Genomic DNA, 22,268 nt, shown 5'->3' on the forward strand with positions numbered 1-22,268 from the left:
GACTGTTCTGGAATTCTTGACTCCGGTGCCCCATGTCCCTGGGCTATTCCATGCCTGGAACGAGGAGCACTCTGTGCGGCTCCCTCATTCTCGGATACCGGCTCCCCCCAGTTCTCGGCCACCTGGCCTTACAGTACTCCGCCCCCACCGAGTTACCAACTCACCGGCCGGGCCGCCGCTCCAGCCGTCGCCTCCCTGCGGAAACTCGCGGCTTCCCGGGGGTCCGAAGCTAGTGACAGCAGCATCACTTCCGCCCGGCGGCACAGCCAATCAAAGGCGGGTCACCGGGCCGGACCGGGCCGACCGGGAGCAACCGGTGATAAGAGGCTGCTCTTTCGGGGATCCTTCGCCGAGAGAGGAGCGTGAGGGTGTGGTGGGCGGGCTTTCCTCGAGGGCTCCACAGTCTCGAGGTCTTGGGTATCTTCAAGAGGGGATTCCCCAGAACGACCGTCTTCTTCATGGTGTTCTCTGGAAAGGGCTTCTTGGTTGCAACATTTAAAAACACCTCGTTTCTTTTCCCTCTCTAACTGCCATGGTCCCGACTCTCCCAGTAACCTTTCTAGAAAGGCTTTCCCCTCCACTAGGTATCCTTCCTTCTTGCGATTGCATCTCCTCTCTTCCCCACGTCCCCGAGAGTCCACTTGTATCTTAGGGAGCTTTCGCAAGTCCTCATCCCTTCCACGGTGCCAGTGCTGGTCGCCAGGGGGCGCCGTCGGGGGCGGCCGGTGCCACTGCGGCCTCCCCTATCCGGGCCTTGCCTCGGCCCCTCCGCTCGTGCCGCCGGAAGTGGGAGGTGTAGCGCGGGGACCAGCGCTCGGCCCCTCCCCCCGAAGCCCGGCCGCCCCCTCCCCCCGCTCCGCCCGCTCAGGTGCGTCCCGACCCTCCCCCTCTTTCCTCCCGGGGGTTAGGAACTCTAGGGGTATGCTGGGGCGGGTTCACGGGCTGGGGGCTGCGATGCCGGGAGGCGGGAGTTGAGGTGGGGGGCGTGGAGGGTGCATTGAGGATGCGGGCGGAGGTCCTGGCCTAGAAGTGGCACGGGAGCTGGCCGCGGGATGCTGGGTGGAGGGGAGTGTGCGGAGGGTCTCTTGTCGGAGGTAGAGGCTGGCTTAGCTAGTTGTAGGGTGGCCGTGGCCACCCGGCGCTGCGTTCACCCATTGTCCCCTTCACATCCGTCCCCTATTCTCCCCCGAGGACCCGTTGCTCACGCCATCACCGCCTCGCTGGCGGTCGCCGCCAGGTTGCGGTGCGGAGGAGATTCCCTTGGTACCTTCCATATTCCATCCCAAGCTGCAGCCCGATGTACCTGGCCCCTACTCCCTGGTCTCCTTAGCTTGGAGATGCATGTATGACCCGTACCCTGTGGTTTCGATTTACCGGGCACCAAGGATCCCGGGTCTCTGGGTAGTTTGGGGTCAGGATGTTTGCACCGAGGTAGCAGTAACGGCGATTTGGGGGCCCAGTTTCTCCTAGGAGCTTTGTATAATTTGGGGAAAGCTGAGGCATGGGGAATCTCTGGCTTGTGACTGAAGTGTTGACACAACTGTCTTCGTACCTGCCCTACGGGCTCTTGAAGGGTCAAGGATGTATAGCTGTTATTATAACTAAAATTTTAAAAACAGAATTTAAACTAACCTTATGTCACACCACCTTCCCCCCGATGTATATTTTTTCCCAGACAGGTCCATGAGTTTGTCCTGCAACATAAAAGATAAGATGATCATTTGATCTAAGAAAGCCATCTATCCCAGTTCCTTTACTGGGATTGTCCTGTTTTCAGCTTATTTTCATGCGAGCATAATTTAGATTCTTATACTCTTTTGCACCCTTGTAGTAACTGTGAAGAGTCTGTTCTTTACTTAGTCAGTGGTTGTCAAACTTTTCCCATTCTTGGGGAAGTACTGACAGAGTAAAAGATACTTAGATTGCCCAATATAATATTGCTTTTCTTTCACATACAAAACACCTCCCTAAAACTTCTCTTAGTGGAGGATGCTCTTAATGTAACAGCAGTAAAATAATTAAAAAATGTATGATATTGTTGATATTAGGTCAAACAATGCATCTTTTGTAAATGGTATTAGGTGAGCTGGACCATTTGAAAGAGTCTCAAAACTCTGGTCTAATGTTTTAAATGACTGCATTTATGCCAAAAGTGAAGAAGACTTTGCACAGACTCCTATGGTTATATAAATATGGTGCTTCCTGAGGATTGATGTCTACTGGGACCTATTGCATGCACTGGCTCTGTTAATACCCTACCATAGAGTAAAGGCTCTTAAATATTTTCTCCTGGAACTCAACTTTGTTTCTTTCCTGGAACAACTAACTGTTTTGTGGGCATTCTGAGGGGAAATGATACATTTGTTTTAAAAACTTGAAACTCGTGGCCTGTAATTTGTTTCTGAATGTGCAGAACATGATGGCTGCACCTGAGGTGGCTGGTGTGGTGGACAATGCCCCCAATCCTCCAGAGTCCTCTTCTAGTGTATGTGCTTCCAAATCAGACGGAGGTCTCCTAGGTGCTCTAAGGTAATGTGTGGGTTCTTGACTGGGAAGATGTTTTTTGGGTAAAGGGCTTTTGAGCTGGGCTTCTTATGGAAGTGTAGCTGCTCTTTTCTCTTTTTGGCTTTAGTAGCACTGCACTGCACTAGATTAAGCTTCTTAAAAGGTAGGGACTCTCTGATTTATATTTTTAACATAGCATCTGATACTCAGCAGATATGCTAAATGTTTATTGAATAAATAGATTAGAATACAAGGGTTCAGACTCATCCAAAAATGCAAATATTTCTTCACTCTATCCTACATGGATTATATGTTCATTTAAGTACATGTTTGTATATATACATATACATCTTCTATGTAATATGTACATAGATACATGTATATGCACATATATATGTGTGCTTGTATTTATATAACTGTATCTATCTATAGATAGATAGCTTTGGTAATATGGTTTACTGCTTCATGTATATATTTTACCTACCACCTGAACTCTTGAGGGCAGGAATTATGATCATCCAACCTTATATCTTACAGTGCTTGACACATTGTATGTACACTATTGTACTAAATCGACTGTATATTCTACTTTAGCTCTTTCCTAGAGTATCTAGGATCTAATGCAATAGATGATACTATACTAATAGCTTTTTATGTATTAACACATTTTAATCCTCCCTATAATCCTAGGAGGTAGGTGCTAATATTATTATTCCCATTTACAGGTGAGGAAACTGAGACACAGAGAGGTTAGTAACTTGCCCAAGGTTACCAAGCTATGCTGGAGTCAGAGTTTGAACCCAGGCTTGTTTGACAACAGAGTACTTAATATATATTTGTTTAAATGAAGAGAAGTTTGTTAGTAAATGGGTATGAGGAAAAATGTTAAGTAAGCCTAACCATAAACTTGGATCTTCAATTTGTAAATAAAATCAGCCCCATACTACTAGTAATAGTAATACCAATTAAAGTTTATTGAGTGTTTACTATGTGCCAGGCACTGTACTAAATACTTAAGATGCATTATTTCACGTAATCCTATTATTTCACAATGATCATATTAAGTAGGTGATAGTATTTCTATTTTACAAATGGAGTTAAGTAATTTGCCCAGAATCAAACAACTAGTAAATAGTAGAGTCAGGATTCACATCTAGATACTATATATGCCCAAATTTGTAATTAATTGTTCCCCTCCCAACTCCTAACTCCCAGCAAGGGATCAGCTTGGAGTATTTATAAAGATTTTCATATTACATGATGTTCTCTCAGTTGTTTTATTTTGAGCAGCAAGTGCTACTAAGGAAAGAAAGGCATAGTGACCTGAAGCTTCAGTGTATGCTAGTTTGGGTTTTTTTTTTAAAAAGGCAAAGAAATTTGGGAGGGTTGGGTGGGTGGGCTGCATTGGGAGTAAAAGGGAGAAAACTACTTGAACAATGATTAAAATAAAAAAAAAGGCAAAGAAATTTACCACAGATCTAGTCATTATGAAATCTAGTTCTTTTGTGAAAAACTTTAACAATTACAAATGTTGAATGTCACTGTAAATAGATTTTAAAGATCTCTTAAAAAATCAATATGTTAAGTCACTGTTACAAACAATAAAACAGTTATCCCAGTGTTGTACATGTGTGTCCTTTTCTGGGATAAAATTTCTACTTACAACTTCAATTTTTGATTCAAAATTGTTTATACTTAAGACAGCTCAAAGTGAAGATGCTGTGCTCTGGAAAACTGTCAAAGAACCCAAAAAGTGGTTCTGGTCAGAGATCTGTATAGTGATTTAGAGTGAAAATTATTTTTGTGAAATGTGAGTGTGGAATAAAAACAACATTTCTAAATTAATATTTTATTTATTAAAATATGTATAACTACATGTAACAAAATGAAATATTCTAACATTAGGCTATTTCATTTGTATTATTCCTAAATACTAGGAATAATAATATTTGAATATTTAGGAATAATAATAATATTATTCTTAAATACTAGGAATAATAATATTTGAATAATAATTATTCAAATTGGCCTTCAAAAAGTTTTTAAATCTTCAGAGTCACTTATGTGTAGTCATTTACTGTAGACTATCTCCAAAATCCAGGTTCTTAACCACCAAGCTATACTCCCTGTATGTGGGGTAAAATCACTGGATAGAAACTAAGTTCTTTTTCATTTTGATAATTTGGGGGGGTTTTATAGTCTAGTCTTGTTCTTTCAGAGGTTACATGAAAAGTATTATGTATTTAATCCTCTTTAAGATTGGGTGAAGAGAGAAACATTTTATCTTATGTTTTGGTAGCCCCAAAGACCCTGCACAGAAGCACAAGAACTCGCCTCTGTCAAGTGTAAGTAGCCAAACGATAACCAAGGAGAATAACAGAAATGTCCATTTGGAACAGCCAGAGCAGAATCCTGGTTCGTCAGCAGGTGACACTTCAGCAGCGCACCAGGCGGTTTTAGGAGAAAACTTGGTAGCCACAGCCCTTTGTCTTTCTGGCGGTGGGTCTCAGTCTGATTTGAAGGACGTGGCCGACACAGCAGGAGAGGAGGGGGACACATGCCTCCAGGAGAGCCTCCACCCTGTCACTCGGTCTCTTAAGGCAGGGTGCCATACAAAGCAACTTGCCTCCAGGAATTGTTCTGAAGAGAAATCCCCACAAGCCTCCGTCCTAAAGGAAGGTAGCAGGGACGCAGGCTTGGATTTCCGACCTGTAGTACCTCCAGCAAATGGGGTTGAAGGAGTCAGAGTGGATCAGGATGATGATCAGGATAGCTCTTCCCTGAAGCTTTCTCAGAACATTGCTGTACAGGTCAAGTATCAAGTTTCTACTATTAAAATGGAATTTGGGCACTTTTTTTTTTCTTTAGGGTAAGAGACATTTCTTCATGGTTGGCGGAGAACTACTCTTTATTGTGTGTGTGTTGTTTTTTTTTTACTGGCAACTTGCATACTATTTCCATTTGGTGCTATGTGATGACTTCATTCTGGTGTTCAGTAAATAATAAAGCCAGGAACCATTGTCTAATTGTGGTGACTAGGAACTTTATGATCTACACATAATCTCTTTCACTGAGTAATTGATGAGTGTAGGTCATTCACATTCATATTTCCCATCTTTGTCCTTGCAGGAGGAATCTGTTAATTCTCTGACCTACATCTTAAGAAGTACAATGTATCCTGCCTTATAGTGACTGGTGTACTTTGTTGTAGGAGGAAAGATGGGTACCATAGGTTGTAGGGGGCAAAATTCCAATCTCAGACTTTAGGCTGTCTCTCTGTTAGTTGTTGGGTTTTGTTCAGGTTATTTTATGGGATAAGTGCTCACTGCAGTGTGGATGTCAGTGTCCATTTGCCAGAACTACAGTGCTTCTCTTGCCGTGAAGCCAGTTAGTTTCTTAGTTACTTGTGGCAGATTTCTAGGTGAAAGTACTAGAGTAATTCTTCCTCTTAAAATGTCACTGAATGGTTCTGAGTGTATTGTTTCTTTCTTTATAGACTGACTTTAAGACTGCTGATTCAGAGGTAAACACAGATCAAGATATTGAAAAGAACCTGGTAAGTAGGTAAACTGTCATTGTTGATATATAAAACCATTAATGCAGAAAATCTGGAGTCATATGATCTCAGTTGGAAAAGGTGCAGGAACCTCCTTTATACAATTCCTAAAGGAAAGTCAGCTGACCTCTACATGATCACTTCCAGAGATGGGAAGCTTACTGCTCACAAAGCTGCCTGTTGCATTTTTAAAATAGTTCTTATTGTTAGATCTCATTCTGAGGTGAGGACAGAACCTCTAAGACTCTTGAGTTACGTAAAGTAAATCTAAGTCTTCTTTTACTTATTCTACATATTTTTTGGAGAGATGGGGGCACTGATTGAATTGAACAAATATCTATCAAGTTCATGTTATGTGCTAGATATTGTTCCACGTACTTGGGACACATCAGAGAACAAAACAAAGGTCCCTGCCCTCATGGAGCTTCTAGTCTGGTGTTTATGATCACTTTGCCTGCATGCTGCCTGTGACCCTGTCACAGCACCTCTCTGTGCCTCTGTCCTTAGCTACTTGATGCAGGAAGAAGCAAGCCCAGCCCTGATGTGGGTAACATGTCTGGTGCACTGTAGATGCCAAACAAGACACCACACTCCCAAACCACCACCTGTATAGTAGATTGGGCTAGAAGTTGACTTTTAGTAATAAAATACAAGTGAGGAGGGCAGAGGGAGTGGAGCCAGGTAATCTGGTGTGCTGCAGCACCAGGTCTTGGGCTGGCTACACCAACTGCTGCTGCCACTACTGCTGCTGCTGCTGCTGTTGATACTTGGTGGCTGCCTTGCTGGCAAGGTTCTTATCCTTGTCTTTACTGCCAATGCCATCTCCTCTGCTTTCTCCTTGGCCTCCTTGGCTGCCTCAAACTAGAGTTTTGGAAGGGGCCTCACCTTGCACTTTGGCCCAAATATATTCAAAACCCTTCATTGTCTTGGTCACATTGCTTTTGAACTGGGTGAGACCAAATTCCTGGACATCTCTGAAGATGCCAAATAAGCTAGAGGAGACCCAGCCTTCCCAGAGGATTTAGTCCAGCTGCTATTATCGGTTCACACAGTAAACACATCATTTCTCCACCACCAGCAGTTGGGCATGGTTGATATTCTAGGTGAAGATGGTCATGGTCTGGTTCTGTGGTCCACAATAGAATCCTCCAGTATGTACACCGAGTGAGTGGCGTTGGCAGGAAACTGGTGCTTGGCCTAGTGGGGCCACCTGTGGATCTTGGCAGGAGTCTCTGGGACAGGAACTTATGGTCAGGGATCATCTCTCGGTGATCTGTCAAGACATATTTGCTATAGGGATTTGGGTACCACTTCCAGAAGGCAGAAAACACTTGATCCCAGGAACTCCAGAGCATGCTCTGGCCCAGAAAATACTTCACCATCATTCCCAGTCGTGGGAAGCCCAGCACCTGCTAAGCATCAGGGGTGCAAGATAGAGCAGGAGAGAGGGTTTGTGCACAGGTGGTAGCATGCAGAGGCCAGGTTGGGTTTGGCGTACACACGCCAACTTTGCAGCTCAGTCACCACCAGTCCATGTCCCACAAGCTGCTGCCACCATGAGAAGTTGTCCAGTAGCCCTACATAGTTTTGAAGTTTTGTTTTTCCTTGCCTCTTCCTCTTAACTCTCAGGACTGAACCTTTCTAGGAAACATCCCCAAATGTTTTCTTTTGTTTTAAGATTTTATTTGTTTTTAAAGAGAGGGGAAGGGAACGAGAAAGAGAGGAAGAAAAACATTAATGTGTGGTTGCCTTTTGCATGCCCCCAACTGGGAACCTAGCCTGCAACCCAGGCATGTGCCCTGACTGGGAATTGAACTGGCAACACTTTGGTTTGCAGGCTGGCACTCTATCTACTGAGCCACACCAGCCAGGGCCCCAGATGTTTTTAACAGACCTTTTTTCTGTATGTGATAAGTTTCAGTCCTTTCATCATCCTGGTTATCTTTTTATCCAGACATGTTCCATCTTAATCAATGTTTTTTTTGAAATGTGATACTGAAAACTAAATGTAATAATCCAGACAGAGCATAATTAATTCATAATACAATGGGACTCTCATGCTCCAGCTCTCATTCTAGACACTATTTCATAAGCTGTTGCCTTATTTTGGCAGTCTCATCACTTTCAGCCAAACTCCATCAAGTCTTTCTGTCACGTATTATTTAGTTGTAACTTTACATTTTATTCCTAGGTAATTAGTTTTAAAAGCTTAGAGAGAGAGAGAGCCCTGACCAAGGTGGCTCAGTTGATTGGATGTTGTCTCTGAAAGCAAAAGGTCTCTGGTTTGATTTGATTCCTGGTCATTCCAGTGCATGCCTGGGTTGTGGCCTGGTCCCCAGTTCAGGGTGTGTGTGAGAGGCAACTGATTGATGTTTTTCACACATCGATGTTTCTTTCCCTCTCTTCCCCATTTTTCTAAAAGATAGATAAATAAAATCTTTTAAAAGATGGGCAAAGATAGAGGCAAACATTAAAAAAGAAACTTGGAGAACCTCACATTTATCTTTGTTACACTGGTCCCCTTTATGTATCACTGGCATTTTGGGGCAAAAACTTCTACCCCTTAAGTGAATGCCTATCTAAATGTACATTTTTTTAAGAGGATAATGCTGGAAAAGCCACCTTGGATCACGAAGAAGTCTGTAGGGTAAGATGTGTTATTTGAGTGGAAAAAAGGAAAAGTGCTTGTAGTAACCACATAAGAAAGTGAATATGTGGAGCATGTTGAAGAAATTTAGAGGCAGATGGAAAGAAATAAATTATTGGAGTACATTAATCAGATGAGGCCAGTAAAAACTTTTCAGTAGAGAGTTGCTACTCAGGAGTTGTTAATAACAGGCAGGTAAAAAGATCCTAGAGATGAGAGACCTCATGGAGATATTCTGGGTAGAAGAGAACCTCCAGAGAAAGGGAGAGAAAGTCATCTTTTCTCCAGCACTTACACTAATCTGTTTATTTACATAGAGTATTCATTTTCGTTCCTGTAGTTTAAGATGGGGTTTGGATGACTATATAGCAATTGAAGAGGCCAACTAAAGTTATAAATACACTTTAGTATCAGTCTGAACCGGGTGGAAACTGGCAAGCAGTTGGGCCAAAAGAGGCCCAGAGCTGTGTTTGTTTGGCTGTCTTCTTTTGGGTGGTGGTGCGATCTACAATTTTTTAAAAAGGCAGTGGAACCAGGCAGGTGTTAAGCTTGGCAGCAATGCAAGAAACTTGGTTCCTGTTCTATTTGCCCTCGTTTTCATGAATTTATGGTAATTATGCACTCCCTTATACCTATGTGTTGTAAATTGACCCTCTGTAAGTTTTAGTGTCCCTTTGAAAGGTGACCATGGCTATTTTTGATTTACTGATTTGAGGGAGGCAGAGCTGAACTATTGTTCTACTCCCAACTTTATATGAGAGCTTGCTGCTTTGCTCAACCTGAATCCCAAGTTCCCTATGCCTCTTAGTGGGTCTCTCAGTTTTCAGAGCTAATGATGTAAGAAATCCTATTTCTGGATGCATTTCGGTAGGTGATATGTTGTTTTTGCCCATTCTTTTCCTCCTTCTCTTAATGAATGATAAAATGCCTCCTTCCTCTTATTCCCTGGAATTGGGATTGACAAGCTTTTTCTCTAAGGGGTCAGAGAATAAATATCTTAGACTTTATGGGCTGTATGGGCTCTCTTGTAACCACTCCACTCCGCAGTTGTAGGGTGAAAGCAGCCTGTAAGCCATTGGCTGTGGCTGTGTTCCTGTAAAACCCTATCTACAAAAATAGGCAATGGCTGGATTTGGCCCACAGGCCATAGGTTGCCAACTTCTGCTGTAGTGCAGTTTTGTACAGTAGAACTCCCTGTAATGATGGAAATCTTCCCTATCTGTGCTGTCCAATATGGTAGCCACTGGTCACATGTAGCTTTGAGCACATGGGATATGGCTAGGAGACTGTAACTAATTAGATAAACTGATTAATTTCTTTTTCTAATTTAAATTACCATAGCCATACATGGGTAGTAAGCTGCAGTATTGAACACTGTAACTGTGGAGGTCTGCATAGTGCCTTGAGCAGGCACCTGGGGAATGTTTCTTGCAGTTAAATTGGGGAACTACACTTTTTTTCTGTTGTTACCAATAGGATAAAATGATGACAGAGAGAACCCTGTTGAAGGAACGGTACCAGGAGGTCCTGGACAAGCAGAGGCAAGTGGAGAATCAGCTCCAAGTACAGTTAAAGCAACTTCAGCAAAGGAGAGAAGAAGAAATGAAGAATCACCAGGTATTCTGTTTATGTTATGATTGTCAATAATTAAAGCTGTGGTCCCTAATCAAACTTTAATTTTGTTTTCAAATTAGTAGAACTAGAAAAGCAGTATTTAACTTTTTAATGGTTATTGTAGAATTTTAAGGATAAAAATAACCTTTGAGGTCATCTTATTCAAACTCTGACTTGTCTTTTAGTTCAGAGAGAAAAGGAATGTTTATTTAATATAGTTTTTTGACATAATTGATAGTCTACCTAGAAAATCATTTGATTGGACTTTTATCACATATTAAAAATACTATACTGGGTAAATTAAAAATCTACATATAAAAACTAGAAAAATCTTTCACATTATAAAAAAATTTAGGTAATATTTATAAAACCTCAAGTTGTAAGAGATCATTTTAAGCCAGGCAGAAAACCCAGAAGCCATAAAAAAATTAATCAATTCAATTATATGTAATTAAAAATTTTTGATACAGCAAGTGATAAAAAAAACAGTCAAAAAGATCAATGTTAGGCTGAGAGAAAATATTTGTAGTATGTCTGATGAAGGGTTTAATATCCGTGACACTTTGAGACTCCTATAAATTTGTGGTAAAATCAAATAATCTATAGAAAAACCAGGAAAGGTTATTGTATTAGCTCCCTATTGCTGCTGTAATTTAGTGGCTTAAAACAGCATAAGTTTATTATCTTACAGTTTTTATAGGTCAAAAGTCCAACAGGATGTCACTGGGTGAAAATCATGGTGTCAGCAAGGTCATATTTTTCAGGGGGCTTTAGGAGAGGGTATGCTTCTTTGCATTTCCAGCTTATAGAGGCTGTGTGCATTCTTTGACTTGAGGCTCCCTTCTCCATCTTCGAAGTCGGAAACATTGCACCTCTGACCATTCTTTTCTAATCACATTTTCCTGGGGTCACCACAGGGACAGGTTCTTCATTTTTAAAGACCCATGTTGTGATTAGATTGGGCCACTCACATAATCCAAGATTACCTTTCCATTTCAAGATTCTTACCTAAGTCACATCTGCAAAGTTTCTTTTCCCATGAAGGTAACACATTCATAAGTTCCAGGTATTAGAATGTGCCTATATTTTGAGGGGAGGGACTATTATAGACAGTAATTCACAGAAGAGGAAAAGCAAATAGGTCATAAATACATGAAAAGAAGCTCAGCCTCACTGGTATTTATTCATTCACTCAGCAAGTGTTTTTTGAGTTCCTGATCCAGGCTCTGAAGATTTAACATTCTCTGCCTCCATTGACTACTTCTTCTAGTTGAAGGAGACAGACAGTAAAAACAATAAAGAATGGGGGTTAGGGAAGTACGCATTATAATTATTAGACACCATTCCTCCTTCTCCCCCAAAGGACTGGCGAAAATGAAATACATTGTCAAGTGTGAGGAAAATGAACTCTGACATACCCAGGAGTATGAATTGTTATGATCTTTTTGGGAAAGTTATTAGGAATTGTCAGTTAAAATTTAAAATGTACACATACTGTGACCTAGCAATTTCATTGTTAAGAATCTATTCTATAGAAATGAAAGCCTTTATATGAAAATATAGATATCTTGAATGTTTATTACAGTATTGTTTTTAGTTCCAAAAAACCAGAATCAACCTGAGGGACTCTTAACAGAGAATGGTTGGATAAATTGCATTTATGTGCATTATGTCATATTATGCAGCTACTTTTGAGTTAGTTGTATATTGACAATATGTTCATTTCAAGTGTAAAAAAGCAGGATACAGAATAATAAAATGACCTCTTTTAAAAAATGAAAAAGCAATGAAATACCTAAGTATACACATGTTTGTATGAGAATGATGAAAGATGTGAACAGTACAAAGCAATATGTTGATTGTTTTATGGATGGAGTGGGTGTGCATTAGGGAGTGACTTAACTTTTTATTACTACTTATCATATATATATATATATATATATATATATATATATATATGTACTTGTTAAATAGTAAGAAAAGAAAAAACTAACCTCACACATAATAAAGTGGGACTGTAACAAAACAAGACAAGACCATGCTTGTTGAAAGTAACAGTCTGCCACCCTGTGCAAGAATACCTTTCTCAACATTCTTGACAGGTTCATTCAGCCTTTATTTGAACACCAGTAGAGGAGAGCTTATTGCTTCACAAGGCGGTAAATTCCATTTTTGAACAGTTAGAAAATATTTTCTCCCGTTGAATTGAAATCTGCTTTATTTTAACTGTCTTCCTTACATCTCAATACTGGCTTTTGGAGCCACTCATCAACCAGTTTCTTTCCATTCAGTTTGAATTTACTAAAGTCAATATGTTAATGTGTGATAGTTGAAAATAACTTTCAAACCAAAATAACTAATTTATTTCCTTCCTTATTTGTGTGTGATTGTAATTGTATGGGACTCAGGAGATATTAAAGGCTATCCAGGATGTGACAATAAAGCGAGAAGAGACAAAGAAGAAGATAGAGAAAGAAAAGAAAGAGTTTTTGCAGAAGGAGCAGGATCTGAAAGCTGAGATTGAGAAACTTTGTGAGAAGGGCAGAAGGTAAATGATGCTATTAAGAGTAAAAAACCTATGTGTATGTGCATAAGGGACCAGTCCTGTTTGTATTTCCAGTTTCTTTCCGTCTAATTTTTATTTCAAAAACAAGTACACAAATAAATATCCTCTAATGATTGTAGCCTTTGGAATAAAAGCAGGTAATTTTTGGGTCCCAAGTTTGATCAAGATTTTGATATGCATCTAACACTTATTTTACTTGCTTTTAAAACTTGATTTTTTTAAAAAGTTTCGGCTATGAAAATACTTTGATTGTATTTATGCTATTCAGCACCAAAAGCAAACTTTAAAGGTAACCTTGTAAGCTGTTTGGAAAAAATTAGTGGATCTGTATCCTCTTCTGGGTACTGGAGCAAGAGTAAGGTGGGCATAGAAGTCAGCCAAATTTTCAATTTTTCAAGCTTCTTAATCTGAGCTGTTTGGAAATCAAGATAGCTGTGAAATACTGTGATGATTTTATTTAAATTCTACTAAAACACATTTTTATTTTTCAAGAAAATCTTGGCTTGCTAATGTGTGAATGAGCTAAGTGAAAAGTAGCAAGCTCATTTGGCTGAATCATTTTCCAAGTATGAAAGATGATTATAAAAGGTCAACATGAGAAAGAATGTTTGGAAGAGGGCCTAAAGACCAATCAGTTGTTCTGCTGAGAATCTAGTGATAGTGATTAGAAGATGGGTAAGTTGTCCATGATGATTCATATGCCAGCAGTTATAAAGAGTATGTTAGAAGCAGAACACTGTAGTAGGCTTATTGATCAAAGCAGCTAGTACCACCACCCAACAAGGCCATTGCCTTTGTAGTCTACATGGGGAAGATGAAGCATGGATAGGTACATGTAAGCAGCTTAGCAGCGGTATCTTAAAGAGCAGAGATTGGGAAGGTAAGTTTATAATTTTATTCTAAGCTCCATGACAGATTTCCTTTTGACATGTGCTCTATATATTCTACATATTTCTATCTTTTTTTACCATCTGATTGGATAGCTACAGTTGCTGATAGATACTAACAATTTTCTGCTTGTAGTCTTGAAGATCTAATTGGGGTTTTTTATGTATGTCATGCTTTCTGTTATTCTTTCTATTAAATTTGGGGTTCATTTTTCCAGAAGTAGGAAAAGAAGTCTTCTCTGCAGATCTTTGTTCTAGCAGTGGTATAAGTTTTGTTTAGCATTCCATTTATGATGGGATCGTGGGCACAAAACTTTGGTCATTGTGTTGGTATGCTCAGGCTGCCATAACAGAATACCATAGACTGGGTGGCTTAAACAACAGAAATTTACTTCCTCATAGTTCCAGAGGCTTGAAGTCCAACATCACCTTGTGGCAGGGTTGGTTTCTGGTAAGACCTCTTTTGTTGGCTTGCAGACACAGCTTCCTTTGTGTTGTATTCACATGGCCTTTCCTCTGTGCTTGCACACTTCTGGTGTCTCTTCTTCCTATAAGGACACCAGTCTTATTGAATTAGAGTCCCATTCTAATGACATCATTTAACTTTAATTACCTCCTTGAATACCCTAGCTCCAAATACACATTGTGAGTTAAGACTTTAACATATGAATTGGAGGGGCGGGCACAATTCTGTCCATAATGGACATATTTGCTATTCATAGCTCTTTCATTCATTCATTCAACCAACCTTTATTGAATATCTACTGTGAGCCAGACAGTCTGGGTCTGGAGAATGAAAAGCCCTCATGGAGCCCTGGCAGGTGTGGCTCAGTGGATTGAGCACCCCTCTGCAGACCTGATTCCCAGTCTAGGGCACATACCTGGGATGCGGGCTGGGTCCCTGGTGGGGAGTGTGCAGGAGGCTACCACACATTGATGTTTCTCTTGCTCTTTTTCTTCCTTCCTTCCCCTCTCTAAAAATAAATAAATAAAGAGAATAAAAACCCCCAAGGAGCTTTTTGTTTAATAGGGGAAATAGGTAAATAAATAGATAATTACAAAATAGCATTATGATACCATGATAGTGGTGATATGAAAACATTTAGGTGGTAATCCAGACTGGATAGGGGAAGTCAGAGAGGATTTCCCAGAGGAAATGATTCCAAAATTAAGTCCTAAAAGATACAGGGAAACTACCACCAATGCAGTTTTTCACCTAGGTTTGATCCTGGGCTAAGTAAACTATACAGGACATTTTAGAATAATTAGGAGCATTTGAATGTAGACTACATATTAGGTAATACTGTCAAATGCTAAATATTTTGAGTGTGATTATGGTATTTGTGGATCTGTAGAGGGTTGTTCTTGCTAAACTTTTAGGGGTTAAGTTTTGTGATGTCTTAACTTTTAGGTGGTTCAAAGAGAAAGGTAAAGTAAATATAGCAAAACAAAGTATCACAACTGGTGAATCTAGATGAAGGGCATATTCATTGTACTATTTTTTTAAATTTTTATTGTTATTCTATTATAATTGTCCCAATTTTCCCTGTTTGCCCTCCTCTGCCCAGTCCCCGCTCCCACAGTCAATTCCCACACTGTTGTCCATGTCCATGAGTCCAAAGCACAGGTCCTTCATACCTGTGCTTTGACTAGTCCCTTCCCCTTCTTTCCACCATTAACCCCCTCCCTGCTCCCTCATTGTACTATTGTATTAACTTTTCTGTTTGAAACTTTCAAGGAAAAAGTTGCAGTGGCAGGAATTAGCCAGGCAAAGAACCGGAAAGAGACAATGCAGGAAGGATCCCCCAGGGAGAATAGCAACTGAGACATGAGGTAGAGAGGAATGAGGCTAGGAGAGTAGTTAGAAACCAGATCACAGAAGACTCACTGCATTAGGGAGTTTGGGTTTTTTCCCTGATAGTGGGAGGATTTCAGGGAAGAAGGGGTAACAAAGGATGAGATTTATATTTTAGATTGATGACTTAGGCAGTTGGAAAATGGACTTGGCATAGTGTAGAGGACCCTTTAGGAGACTGATCTGTCAGGACTTAGGTTAGAATAATAGTGGCCAAAACTAAGATGCTGTCAATGGGGAGGCAAGATGTAAACATGTTTGTAAGATATTGGGGGTAGCACCAGTAGGTGGGCAGCGAAGAGTTAGAGTAATTCCCATATTTCTGGCTAAAAAAAAAATTGGGATTCTTTTGGAAAATGGGGTTCTGTTATAAGATGTCTTATCTATTTTACTCATAAGTTTCAACTTAAATTCTACCTGCTTTCACAATCTTCCTCATATTTCTTCCTGAACTAATTTTTTATCCTCAGAACACCAATATACCTCTCTGCTCATTTAACAACTATTTTTATATTGTACTTTGAATTTTTTCTATCTGTATATGTTTTTGTTGGCCATTTATATTGTAAAGGATTCTCTCTCTATATATACAGGCACAAATAACCCCCCTTTTTATTACAAAATGATAAGGATATAATTCTGTAACAATATCACACTCAAGCACATCATATGATATTTCAGGTGAAATATTCACATTTAAATGATAAATTATTATACCCATATTATTTTTAAGTATATTTTATTGATTATGCTATTACAGTTCTCCCATTTTTTTTCTCCCCTTTATCCCTCTCCACCCTGCACCTGCCTTCCCACCAGCATTCCCCGCCTTACTTCATGTCCATGAGTTGTACATGTAAGTTCTTCGGCTTCTCCGTGTCCTATACTATTCTTAACCTCCCCCTGTCTATTTTCTACCTACCATTTATGCTTCTTACTCCATATACCTTTTCCCACATTCTCCCCCTCCTCACTGATAACCCACCATGTGATCTACATTTCTGTGATTCTGTTCCTGTTCTAGTCGTTTGCTTAGTTTGTTTTTGTTTTGTTTATTAGGTTCAATTGTTGATAGTTATGAGTTTGTTGTCATTTTACTGTTTATACTTTTGATCTTTTTCTTAGATAAGTCCCTTTAATATTTGATATAATAAGGGCTTGGTGATGATGAACGCCTTTAACTTGACCATAGCTGGGAAGCACTTTATCTGCCCTTCCATTCTAAATGATAGCTGTGCTGGATAGCAGAATCTTGGATATAGGTCCTTGCCTTCCATGACTTGGAATACTTCTTTCCAATCTCTTCTTGCCTGCAAGGTCTCTTTTGAGAAATCAGCTGATAGTCTTATGGGAACTCCTTTGTAGGTAACTGTCTCCCTTTCTCTTGTTGCTTTTAAGATTCTTTCCTTATCTTTAATCTTGGGTAATGCAGTTATGATGTGTTTTGGTGTGTTCCTCCTTGGGTCCAAGTCCTCGGGACTCTCTGAGCTTCCTGAACTTCCTGGAAGTGTATTTCCTTTGCCAGAATGGGGAGGTTTTCCTTCATTATTTATTCAAGTAAGTTTTTAATTTCTTGCTTCCTCTTCTCCTTCTGGCACCCTTATGATTCAGATGTTGAAACGTTTGAAGATGTCCTGGAGGTTCCTAAGCCTCTCCTCATTTTTTAAAATTTTTGTTTCTTCATTCTGTTCTGGTTGAATGTTTCTTTCTTCCTCCTAGTCCAGATTATTGATTTGAGGCCTGGTTTTCTTCCCTTCACTGTTGGTTCCTGTATATTTTGCTTTATTTCAATTTGTATAGCCTTCACTTCTTCCTCTGTTTTGCATCCGTGATCAGTGATTTCTGTGAGCATCCTGATTAGCAGTGTTTTGAACTGTTCACCTGATATTTATTGGCTATCTCCTGGTCACTTAGTTCTTTCTCTGGAGTTTTGATCTGTTCTTTCCTTTGGGCCGTGTTTCTTTGTCTTAGTCCGCCTGTTATGTTGTAAGGGGCGGAGCCTTAGATATTTGCCAGGGTGGGGCAACCCACATTGCTGCATTTTGGCTCTGTATGTGGGGGAGGGGTCAGAGAAGGAACAGTGCCACTTGCTCGCTCTTGCTCCACTTTCAGTGATTTCCCTTGCTATCCACAAGCAAATTGGGCTTTTCTGGTGCTGATTCCCAAGTGGATGGGTTTGTGTATGTTCTAGGACCCTGTAGGTCACTCCAACAAACTCTGCTGTGAGGCTGGGAGTTTCTCTTGTTGCCGCAACCCCCATAGATTTTTACAGCCAGAGGTTTTGAGGCTTTAGTTTCCCATGCTGGGACCCTGGGTTGCACAGTCTGTCTCGCTCCCCAGTTGTTCCTCCCAGCTTATCCACATGCAAATGTGGGACTACCTGATCTGCCAGCCGCCTCTTTGCCTGCCCAGTCTGTTACCTTGCCATGTGTCCTCTTTACCCTTGCTGCCCATGTCCATCCCACCTACCAGTCTGAATGAATGTTTCTTATTTAACCCCTTGGTTATCAGTCTTTCATATAGTTCAATATTGGCAGTTCTAGTTGTCTTTTCTTTTAAAATTGGTTATTGTCCTCCTTTTGGTTGTATGAAGAAATAAAGCATGTCTACCTGCGCCTCCATCTTGCTTGGAAGTCTCTAATCCTTTTTTTATTACACTCATATTATTACTCTACCAACCACATTCAAACAGACATTACTTCTGCCAGACCCCTATATATTGGGTTGGCCAAAATGTGCATTTGTTTTTTTCCATTAAATGAAAGACACATTTTTCATTGTCATCAATAACTTTATTGTTTTGGATATTTTGAGTATGTCAGCTATCTCCTGCATGGTATAACATTGATTGTTCTCAATTAATGTCTTGATTTGATTGCTGTCACCTTCAGTTTGTCTACCTAACTGTGGAGCATCAGCAAGAAATCTCCAGCATGAAACTTCTCAGACCATGTTCGATTAGTCACAGCACCTTCTGCATACACTGCACAAATCTTTTTTGTGTGTTTCAGTTGTGTTTTTACCTTTCTTGAAATAAGAACGCAGAATATGCTGAAAATGTCACTTATTTTCTTCTGTCTTCAATATTAAAATGACTACACAAAAATTCACCGATTTTGATAAGTTTTTTTTGTAAATACACACTGATGTGACAGCTGTCACAATACAATCTAACAATTGTTTTGAAAGAAGTTATAGAGCCATCTTACTAAATGCTACCAAGTGCTACTAGAGCCATCTTACAGAAGAAAACCAAACAAACTTTTTGGCCAACCCTGTATGCATATTAAAAAAAACTTTTTTTATTCTTATATATCTGATAATTATTTGAAAATTATTTGTTGAACTATTGCATAGGAAATTAAGAGAATTTTTCATTGATATTATATGGTGACATCATTATGTACTATTTGGAGATAGTCACTATGCATTTTAACATACTTAAATTTTTAAAGAAGACACCCTGAACTGACCAAAAAAACTCAAATATCCAGGTTAGTTATGTGTTTGATTTTTTTCTGGACACCTGGATCCTTTGTCATGGATGCTGTCTTGCTTTTTGTGAAGACACTTTCTAGTTTCCACCTTTCATCTTTCAAAGTTATTGCTGCCATTAGAAAGGTTTGGCTTGCATGCTAGTACTCTTACAGGACAGAACTTCTTTTTGCTCCCTGCCTTTAATAGTGACTCATCGAGAATAGCAGCAAGTATGGCTCTTTCAGAATAGAAGATGGTGAACTTGCAGTTTAAAAGACCTCATCAATTGATTTATAGAAGTACTAGCTTAGAACAAGTAGCAGAAAAACTGCAGTATCAAGCATGATTTTTTTTAATAGTCTGAGCTTGCCTGATGAACTCATGTGATAGAATGATTGATAAGTAGCAGATCAGGGGAATGATTGTTGGAAACATTACTTCGGATGTGATATAAGCATCTATGCCAAATTGAAATTGATGGTTCATGAGGATTCATTTTAGAAATTTCTCACCAAATGCTTGTTTATTTAATTGGTATGCTTTGAACCCCTAATAATTTTTCTAGTGATCAGTAAACCTAGTGAGTGTTTCTTACGTGCACTAGCAGTGAGGCAGGTTGTTGTTGCAGCATCCCATACTTTGACCTCAGCCTTCAGTCTTTCCAGCTTTCTGTATCATTCCCAATAAATCTACACTTTGACCACATCAAAGCCACTTTCTTGTTCAGTGACCTCACTCTATTTATACTAGGCTTTAGGCCCCTGGGACCATTTTTTTAGACAGCCTACATGCATGGCTCATTACTTTAATTATTTCCTTACCATTACAATCAGTTCTGTGGTGCCTTGTTCCTTTCCTTTCACTTTCCCATAGTACTCCAGTTCTGAGTCAAGTTACTCACCTGATGTCTCTACTCTTATCCCTGGGCTGCTGAGTGCTGCTGGAGAAAATCATACGACTATGTGTCATAGGATAAATCTGTGATTTCCAGCATTACCTGGGTCCCTACAGCACCCTTTGCCTCTGAAGCCTGTTCCAAACATTGTAACTTTTCTTTCTAAGCCTCTTGTCTCTACCATTATTCTCCTTAATCTTAGCAAATGATCTTTTTATTTTTATTTCACTGAAAAAATAGAGGCCATCAAGTAAAACTTCCTTTAGTTTCCTCTCAGCCAATACAGCTGTCCTTTCTTTCTGTCTTTGTGCCTGAATCTAAAGTTACTACCTGTATGTGAATTTAATTCACTTTTGCTTCTACCATTCCTCCATAGTTGGTGCCACTATCTCCTCCATTGCCTAAGCAGAATAACTGGGAGTCATCCTAAACTACTCTCTCTCTTGGCACCTCTCCACCACATGTGCATTTACCAAGTTCTGTAGATACTTAATTATTCCTTTTTTCCATTCACTCTGTCACTGTCAGTTCAGGTTCTCATCAGTTCTAGATTACTGAAATTGGCTGCTAAACTTTGCCTCTAGTCTGCCTCCCTAGAAATATTTCTAAGATACAGTTCTGATCATGTAATTTCCTTGCCTAAAATCCTTCATAGTTCTATATTGTTTTTAGAATAAAGTTTAAGCTCTTTGGATAAAAGGCTTTCAGTTACCTAGTCCCTGTTTATGTCATGTTTTTTCACCACTCCCTCAAACCACCATTCTGGTTTATACCTAATACTACATGCAGTTTCCTGAACTCATTTAAAACTCAGCCTGTATTGTCTGCTCTAGAAAGCTTCCCCAGATACTCCCTTTTTCCTCCCTTTCCCACACCCTAACCATTTTGGATGACTTTCCTCCATGCTAATATAGCATGGTGTGTATGCTTCTATCTTACCATGTTCCTCTGAAAGTCTTTTTTATTCACTTGAATGCTTCCCCATATAGTTAGCTTCTTCTTCTTTCTTTCTTTTTTTTTATGGTGGGAGAGTTTTATTGAAAAGTTGGTGAGTAAGTGACTTACACTTACGCTTGTAAGTCTACAAGTGGTAAAATACTTATAGAACATCATTTTTCATAGAGAAAACCCAATAACTTTGAAATTGAAAAATTAATAAACTTACAAGCTTGTTATTTCGAAGTATGGAGACAACTATTAGAAAAAAAGAATTAAAAACTAAAAGGTGGTAAGAGCCCATGACAGGGGTGTCAAATTCATTTTCACCGGGGCCACATCAGCCTCGAGGTTGCCTTCAAAGGACCAAATGTAATTTTAGGACTGTATGAATGTAGCTACTCCTTAACAGTTAAGCGAGAGCTTGGCACTGCTGTCAGGTAGAAACAAGGTGCCAGGCTGGATAAAACAAGATAGAGGGCCAGATTCGGCCTGCAGGACTTGTGTTTGCCACCTGTGGCCTGTGTTGTATAAGGAATTGCAGGGTGAGAGGAGTTGCTCTATTCATAAGCTTGCAGAATTATTTGACGTTTAACAGTATCTGAATGAGTAATTTTAAAAAGTAAAAATTAAAATGAAAAACTGATGACAATGTCTATAGAAAGAATAGTGTACACATTAAGCCAAGTATAGATAAAAGAATAGCACATTGGTATATTCAGCAATGAACATTGCTTTCTTAAACTTGGAATCCAAATGGCATGGCCAAATTTTTTTCGTAATCAGAGTGTAAATGAATCTTTTCGTGGTTAGGAACTCTAATTTTCTTGCTAAGTATTCCTTTCTCCCACTTTTCTCTTGAGACTTTATTCACACTTACTCATTTTTTTTTTTAAAGAAAAGACATTCATCTTTCTCACCATATTCCAATTTTTTAAATTTAATCTTTATTTTATTGTTCCCATCACTATTTCATCCCCTTATACCTCTCTCTCCTCTGCAGTCACCACACTGTTGACCATGTCCATAAGTCCTTTTTCCTTTTTGCTCAGTCTCTCTACCCCCTAAGCTCCCCTCCCCTTAGCTGTCATCCTGCTCTCCATCTGTGAGTCTGTCCCCATTTTCCTTGTTAGGTCAGTTTGTTCATTAGATTCCTAGTTAGTTTCTTAAGGATAGTTATTTTGATTATCTCCTGCTGTGTAAAAAAACCATTGTAACTTAATGTCTTAAAATGAGTAATTTATTATTTCTCAAAATTCTTTGGGTGATTGAATCTTTAGTGGTTCTGCTAGTTTTCTTTGGAGTCATTTCTGTAGCTGCAGTCAGGTGG

The 22,268-nt window shown here is 39.7% G+C and overlaps 2 protein-coding genes and 1 pseudogene across 7 annotated transcripts in view; 1 reads left to right on the forward strand and 2 right to left on the reverse strand.

The window, feature by feature from the left end:
* The window catches only part of PCSK7 (proprotein convertase subtilisin/kexin type 7), a 34,487-nt gene extending 33,819 nt beyond the window's left edge, over positions 1–668 (reverse strand). The window contains exon 1 of one of the 3 annotated variants that reach the window (XM_045836754.1): positions 165–668. In XM_045836754.1, coding sequence (XP_045692710.1) covers positions 165–245 — 81 coding nt within the window. In that variant the 5' untranslated portion in view covers positions 246–668. The remainder of the gene's footprint in view (positions 1–164) is intronic. The other 2 variants (XM_045836761.1, XM_045836768.1) reach the window with 2 other exon arrangements.
* Positions 669–832: 164 nt separating this feature from the next.
* The window catches only part of RNF214 (ring finger protein 214), a 59,097-nt gene continuing 37,661 nt past the window's right edge, over positions 833–22,268 (forward strand). For 2 of the 4 annotated variants that reach the window (XM_045840128.1, XM_045840144.1), the window contains exons 1-6: positions 833–868; positions 2,414–2,529; positions 4,805–5,315; positions 6,002–6,061; positions 10,185–10,325; positions 12,731–12,870. In XM_045840128.1, the coding sequence (XP_045696084.1) occupies positions 2,417–2,529; positions 4,805–5,315; positions 6,002–6,061; positions 10,185–10,325; positions 12,731–12,870 (965 nt within the window). In that variant the 5' untranslated portion in view covers positions 833–868; positions 2,414–2,416. Of the gene's footprint in view, positions 869–908; positions 920–2,413; positions 2,530–4,804; positions 5,316–6,001; positions 6,062–10,184; positions 10,326–12,730; positions 12,871–22,268 lie in introns of those variants that run through there. The other 2 variants (XM_045840152.1, XM_045840137.1) reach the window with 2 other exon arrangements.
* LOC123817401 lies at positions 6,801–7,443 on the reverse strand (annotated as a pseudogene).

Source organism: Phyllostomus hastatus, unplaced genomic scaffold (assembly GCF_019186645.2).
Source record: "Phyllostomus hastatus isolate PE091 unplaced genomic scaffold, TTU_PhHast_1.1 phas_contig_113, whole genome shotgun sequence".
NCBI lineage: Eukaryota > Metazoa > Chordata > Mammalia > Chiroptera > Phyllostomidae > Phyllostomus > Phyllostomus hastatus.